Consider the following 7,500-nt stretch of genomic DNA (forward strand, 5'->3'; position numbering starts at 1 on the left):
CCCAGCGTAGCGTGTAATTGATGTTATTGTCCTTTAGACTCCAGATATGCCTCGATAACTCCGTCTCACTGCAGTACTTTTTATGCCTGAAGGATTTAGTGTGATTGTTGTATCGGGTTTTAAATTCTCCCTCTGACGCTCCGTAGTAGATCTTGGTGTTGTTATCGCTTGTCACTTCGGCTCTATAGACTATAGACGATGATAGACATTTGCCGTCTAAGGGGCATGATTGCTTTTTTCCGCAACTGCATAGCCGCGCTTCGTTAGGTGTTTTCGTGGCGTTTAATACTTTTGCATTGTGTTGCCTGATAATGCCTGTCATGTTGGTTGTGCAGCGGTAGCTAAGCTTGATTGTGTTCGTGTTTAGAATTTTGTAAAGCTTGTGGCCTTTGTGGAAGTGTTTCTTGATCAGGTAGATGAATTTGGTCTTGACTTGCAGGTTGTATGGTGGATTGAACCAGAGGATATTGCGTTGACGGTTCCTTTTCCGTTTGCTGTTTTGCTTGGCGGGCTCGTACTTGAAGGTTGCGTTGTGCCCGTTTTCCTTAAACGCCAATTCGTAGACATCTTTGGCTTTGTCGAATTCGTCTTTGTCGCAAATCCTCCTGGGGGTGATACGTTGTTGGCTCAAGGGATCTTCTTAACTGACTCTTTACATTAATTATCCTTGTCCTCCTGTGAATCACATGTTGATCCAGCGTTATCACATAGAGAAACTGGCCCTTAGGGAGTCCCACGTAAATGCCACACATTAAATGATCAATCAGCCATGTTGCCAGCATGGTTGTCCTGAGAGTGTAGTGGTCATCACACCCGACTATAGAGGGTATATAGAGGGTAATGTGAAGTGCTAGATTTCTATCCCATATGAACCGTGTGAGCGTTAGCCCTACTGATGGAAAATGGGTCCACACAAGGACAGAGAAAAACTCTGACCAGGGTGGGAATTGAACCCACGACCTTCGGGTTGGATCTCCGCCGCTCTACCGACTGAGCTACAAGGTCAGACCGGAGCAGGCCGTGGGAACTGAAGATGTTAAAGTCAAGGCAATGAACATGTACAAGTACAAGGAAAGGTTACGTTTATACAAACGTTGGCCGTGTAGCACTTATATTTTAAACAGAGTTAACTGAATAGAGGGTAATGTGAAGTGCTAGATTTCTATCCCATATGAACCATGTGAGCGTTAGCCCTACTGATGGAAAGTGGGCCATGTTTCCCGTTTGCTACGCAAGCAAGAAATTGACAGGTGCAGAGAGGAACTACTCCACAATTGAGAAGGAATGTCTAGCGATTGTATGGAGTATCAAGAGATTTCATCTTTATTTGTACGGAGTTTCTTTTGTTCTTCAGACGGACCATGAACCCTTAAAGTATATGAACAGTGCTAACTTCGCCAACGGACGTCTTATGCGTTGGGCTATGTTTTTGCAAAGTTATTCATTCACAATTGAAGCCATTAAGGGCTCAGAGAACGTTGGAGCAGATTACTTGAGTTGTGCTGAGGAATGACATTGAACTGCCCCTTGTTTAGCAATTTTTCTTGTTTAGGATAAATTTAGGAAATTTCTTGTAGAAGGGGGTTATGTTACGAAAAATAGCATTGCGTGACTAGCGTTACTTTCTAGAAGCTTCGCGAGAGTTCGTAGTTTGTTACTCTGGCCGCAGGCACGGCGGCCAGAGTTGAGTTTTCGGCCATTTTTTTCACGTTTCCACCACAAATCGGCAAAGCCTGCTGACCACAAGAATCGCGGGCTCTAAAAAGTTGACGTTTATTTGTCCGATATGGGAAGAGCGGTAAAATGGACAGAGAGAAAAGTGCACCGAATGAATGCACGCGAAAAAATATCGAACGGTACAGGAACGAATCGTTCAGTGAGCCGAAAATATTGCCATTAAGTTGCATGCAAAGTGGATTCCAAAATGTTCCAAAGTACATCGCCCACAATGGCGCGACACATCCGGGACTTTTCCACGCTTTGTAGCGCTAAATTTGAAAGCTAATTCGGGAATTGTACAGAAAACAATGAAGAAACTTGGCCGAAAGCTGGGAGAACCGCTCGAAAATTCCTCCCTTACGGCATAACTTTTCAGTTTACAATCAAGTATTCATATGGCTTTTGTAGTAAAGAAGTTAATAAAGAAAATGTGACTGTTCTTAAGTCGGTGGTTCACTTAGAAGTGTTATTTTTTTTGGCCTCAAAAGTAGCTATTTTGGCATTTTGTTTGTATGGCTTTGACAATTTCAGAAGGAAAATTTCGAAAAACAAGGGGTGAGGAAATGAGTATTCATATGGCTTTTTTTGTTTGATACTCTAAGATGGCACTGCCGAAGTTTCGTGGAATTCCGACCAGTAGAAGTATTATTTTTTTTGCCTTTCCTGCAACCAACCCCCGAACCTCTGAGATCAAATGCAAATTTGCCCTTGCAAATTTCCCGGGGGGATTGAGTTGTCTAATTTTAAACTTCCCGCGAGTGTTGTAATTAATTCATAGTCCCGCCCCCACAAACAACGTTGCACTCGTCACATTAAAGAGCTACTGAAAGGTAGTGTGACCCAGCGAGGTGTGACTTTTTAAAATGAACTTTATTTCTGCGATCGTGGCCGTTTACAGGTTGCTGCTTTTAGCGCATTTATGAACACCCGTTAAGTGCCTTCAAAGTATTTTACTTGTAATAAACATGACCCTGATGAGTTAACGGTAAAGTAATAAATCGTGAAAATGCTCCGTTCATAAGAAAGCATTCGAATTGTAATGAGTTACTGATGCGGGCAACTCTAAAGCTTTACCGCACCGATCGGATCACTTTTGATGAGAACAGACGCTTCTCTACGCTTGTATGCTTCTCTACTGCCTCTTCGTTTTGAAATGTCTTCTTTGAAAGAAATGCAGAGTATTGATCGGGAGCTCTTTTCAGAGCTCGTAGAATCCCCGATCAATCCTGCATTCCTACGCATGTCTACACCGTCGAGGACTGAATGCAACCCAATGTTTCACTTGCAAATAAATGGAGAAGCGCTTTGGCAGCTGCGGAAACTTAGCGGAGACCCCAACAAAGTCTTCGATGCCCTTCAAGACAATTTGCTTAAAATTGGGTATAAGTTGTCGTCATCTTCATCCGTCCGTGTTGGTATCGCCGTGAATAGCAGAGTTGGTTACATCGTGAAAAAGATACGAAACGTAACCAGTGGCAAAGACCGTTACGCTGTGAGAACTGGTTATTGGTGCAGCGTTGCACTTCAGCCAGAGGAAATTGCAAGGACCAAGAGAAGTCATCAACGAACTAAAAAAGAGAGAGAAGGAACTGATTAATGAGAATCAGAAACTGAGTGAAGAGATCGAAGGTAAAATACTACATTTACTAAATCAAAATTTAGCCTTGTTCACAGGGTCTTTCTCAATGAGCATTGATTTATCTATAAGCCTACAGCTGCCTTTTGTTTGGAAGTCCTAACAACACGAAGCAGTCACCTTGATGAAAGTGCCTGATTAATCTACTAACAGGTACCATCTCTGTCAATTACAGAAAAAGCATCAGCTCTTTATAATGCCATGCTGGAGTTGAGAGGCGTCCAGAGGCAGGAGGGACATAAAGGCAAAGCCTTTGTCGAAGTTGGACTGCGACAACAGCAGCGTCTCCTTAAGGAAATGAGGTATCTCAGTGTTGAAGATATTGTACCATGTTCAGGATCAAAATGTGTGGCTGTGGTTACAATAATATTATTATAAATCTATTGGGGGGAGGGTCAGTGTTTCCAATGAAGAGTTGCAAGGTCTAAAAAATAATAATAATAATAATAATAATAATAATAATAATAATAATAACAATAGTAATAATAACAATAATTATAATAATAGTAATAATGATAATAATAGTAATAACAATAATAATAATAATAATAATAATATTATTATTATTATTATTATTATTATTATTATTATTATTATTATTATGGAAAAGATAAAAACATGATACATGACATTATTTCAAATTGAGCTCTTATAACTGCTGTTCTTTTCCACCTTTGTAGGGAAAAAGCACAAAAGGCATTTTGGTTCTCAGAGACCTATGGCCTCAAACTGAAATCACTTGAAATGGAGGACACAACTGGTCGACCAGTTAATCTAAACTTCAATTCAGGTAACTGACAAACCATTTTGTAATATAACATCTAATTTGATCAATTTTGGGGTTGATCAACATTCACCATAACTATTAAACTTTTAAGCATTGTTGCATTTTAGAGTTTCTTTCTTCACAGAGTATGACACCATTTGGTTGATTTACTGTTGACTCCTCTCATGTACAATCCTTTAGATACAGGAGTACAAGAGGTGAATGATGTCACTTATACCAGACCATCCCATAAGCCTGAGAGTACAAGTGCATGTAAGTAAATAGAAGGTTGTACACTTTCCTGTTGCTTACTGATGAAAATAGTACACCTTTTAAAGACCACAAGTGCTATCCAACAGACAATAATACCACTAAATGTTACTGTCTATATGCAACCAGTCAACATACTCAAATTGTTCCATTGCATACTACCACATTTTTTACTCCAGATAAAACCTATGAAACCCTTGATGCTGAAGAGAAGGAAAAGCTCAAGACCATTCTCTTCATAATGGATCGATTTTCAATTTCCCTTGAAGGTAATAACTTTTTCAAATAATATTGAGGCTTAACATTTACTAGCCATCCCCTCTGTGTTTGTCCTGCTGTTTTTATTTCTTCTGACATTCAATTCAATTCATTCAAAATTGCTCAAGGTATATTCTTTAAATTAACAAGAAAGACTAAAGCCAGAAGGTTGAATGACGTAGGGTCAGAGAACACTAGCAGTAATAAATATAGAGGAAATGGACTATTAAATGCAGAAATGATAACAACAACAGCATCGTATCTTTGCAATTACCCGTTTCATCCTAAATTTTACAAGGTTACCATGAACTATCCCAAGCACATCCATCCCTGCCAAAAAAGTACCTTGTGGAAAGCTGTGCAAAGTTCTTGGACGACCAGTGGGATGTGAAAAGGACTCCTGGACAGGCTCAGGGTGCAGAACTGCCTCTGCGACTTCTACTTGACAAAGAAATTAGACAACATGTAAGTAGTAAACAACAAAATAAAACATGCTGCATATGCACTAGTGATCATGAGTTGAGATCAAGTTTATCTGTGAACACAAAATGCGAATGTGATGAAAGAGTTTTGAAAGTGAAAATGTAACCATGCAAAAGTGTGTACTATTGCAACTAAGAAGAACGAACATTTTGATCTGAGAGATAAAGAGAACCTTGAAGGCGCCATATTGAGAATTCAACAGCGCGAGTCCCATGTGAAAGCAAAACAAGTATGTACCGGGATCCGTATTATGATAATGTTTCTGTTTCTTGTAATTATTTGTTTTGAAATGTGAATTTGAGGAACGTTAACGATTGTACTTTTCAGTAGTGTCATTTTAATAACAACCATCCCATGGATCATCGGCAAGTTGTATGTAAGTTTATGTACACTCATACGATGTTCAGAAACGGTTTCTAATTCATTTGAAGACTATATTATGCTGCCTGAAGTGAAACAGTTACATTCAAGTGTACGAAATTATTCAACGGCTCCAATAAAGTTAACGAAGAAACTTGGAATCAGGTCTCGTTATGAGATGTTTGTTTACACCAGCAATAAGAATTTATTGGAACGCCACAGGTCCAGACGGGAACGTGAACCAAGTAGAATACAGTACCAGTGAAAAAGCTAAAGCAACTATCAAAGAAGAATCGAAAGCTGCAAGCGTTTGTTTTTTATAAAATTCGGAAAAATACACCAATGTCATCTAAAATTCATCGCTATGTTAAATTTAAATCGAAGTGGCATCGAAAAAGATTTAAAGAGATGCAGAAAGTTAAAAAATATTATTCTTTGTTTACATGTGTTTTACCCTCGTCACTTTTCACGAGTCATAACCACAGAATTAATTATTGTAAGTTCAAACTAAGTTCCAGTATAAAGAAGAACCCTGGTCCCATTGTGGACCCCAGTAAAACTATAATGTTGAGCACCTTACAGCCAAGGCAACTTTAGAGTATTTCGTCAAAATGCTGGACAACAGTGTTTTTGCGATGAGTTTGAGTTCTTTCATATACCACAACAATGGGCGGATTTATTGTCCTAATGATTTGATACAAATAATGGATGTTGGTAATCAGTTATATTCAAGGTTGGCGCATTCAGCTGCCTTTCTTGTTGTTGGCAGAGTTACCATCAATGTTAAGAGTGTTTGATACTGCCTCCAAGTTTCTTACAGTGAGAGCTACACTGGAAATGTTCATGGGAATAGTGCAATCGAGGGATACCATTACTGTATGTCTTTTCTTGGAGCTTTCGAATCGATTATGGCTCAAAGCTATACCTCATTTATTTTAGGAGTAAGATGAATTGTTGTTGGAATCTATTGTTGTAATAATGGTGCTTTTAAAATATTTGATTCTCATGGTAGAGATTTGTATGGAAACAGTCACCCTGAAGGGACATGCGTTCTTTTAGAAGTACCATCTGTAAGTAGTTTAGTCCAGTATATTCAAAGTTTATATCAGATCAGTGATATATTTGAGGTAAAAGGAATAAAAATTGCTAAAGTTAATCTTAATATTGCTGAAAACAACAGCTTTTGTCCTCGTAAGCAGTGTTGTCCACTGGCACTATATTAATTGTGTTACTCTGTCATCAAGCCCTGCAGTTACTGGGATTCTAATACGTTAGCTGCTATTGTGAACATTGGGACTAAATTCTACCATGGCTGGTGTATAAACAGTCATCTTACAATCAATGATTTACCTAAATATGTCACCATTTGAGGAGTAAAGGTGAAAGTGAATCTTCATGCCAAAAGTACAGGAGTGATGACCTTTGATTCAACCTTTGCCCCATATACATTTCCAGGATAAATGTATTAGTAAATTGTCGACCTATAATATACATTTGCTCACGAAAATGACTTCCTGTTTCTTCAGTGACGTCAGCATTCCAACGTTTACAAACATTTGTGAGGCTGACAAGATAAAATTTGAATACATATTTATTATGAACTATTACCTTCAAGGCATTTACATGTACGAACTTGTTTCATCAGGGATTCGCTGATTTGAAGTTTGAAGTTCCTACTTATTAAAAACCAACCTTTTACAAAAAAAAAAAAACACCAGCAAAGATGATTCAACGTCATCCTAGCATTTCTTAAATAAAACAGGAATCGGCCAGAGGATAGGCCGAATATGGCCTCTTTATTTTTAGGTTCTTGCGTAAGCGTTTCTAAATCGGTGTGCTTTGTAATCTTTCTATAATCAGATTGATTACTAATTACTGGGTTGCCGATATGGCAAACCCAGTCGAGGTGTGCGTTTAGTTTGTTTGTTTTCTTTTTTTTCTTTTTTTTAGTTTTTTTTTTCCGTGTCAGTAAAATTCTTGCCTGTCACTTCCCTGGTAAGTGGTGTCT

General features: G+C 38.6%; 1 protein-coding gene across 1 annotated transcript in view; it reads left to right on the forward strand.

Annotated features, from left to right (window-relative positions):
* Positions 1-3,556: 3,556 nt before the first annotated feature.
* LOC138001170 (uncharacterized) overlaps positions 3,557-7,500 on the forward strand; it is a 5,469-nt gene continuing 1,525 nt past the window's right edge. The window contains exons 1-5 of the mRNA XM_068847828.1: positions 3,557-3,657; positions 4,036-4,145; positions 4,323-4,394; positions 4,571-4,660; positions 4,948-5,114. Of these exons, the coding sequence (XP_068703929.1) occupies positions 3,557-3,657; positions 4,036-4,145; positions 4,323-4,394; positions 4,571-4,660; positions 4,948-5,114 (540 nt within the window). The remainder of the gene's footprint in view (positions 3,658-4,035; positions 4,146-4,322; positions 4,395-4,570; positions 4,661-4,947; positions 5,115-7,500) is intronic.

Source organism: Montipora foliosa, chromosome 4, assembly GCF_036669935.1.
Source record: "Montipora foliosa isolate CH-2021 chromosome 4, ASM3666993v2, whole genome shotgun sequence".
Taxonomy (NCBI): Eukaryota; Metazoa; Cnidaria; class Anthozoa; order Scleractinia; family Acroporidae; genus Montipora; species Montipora foliosa.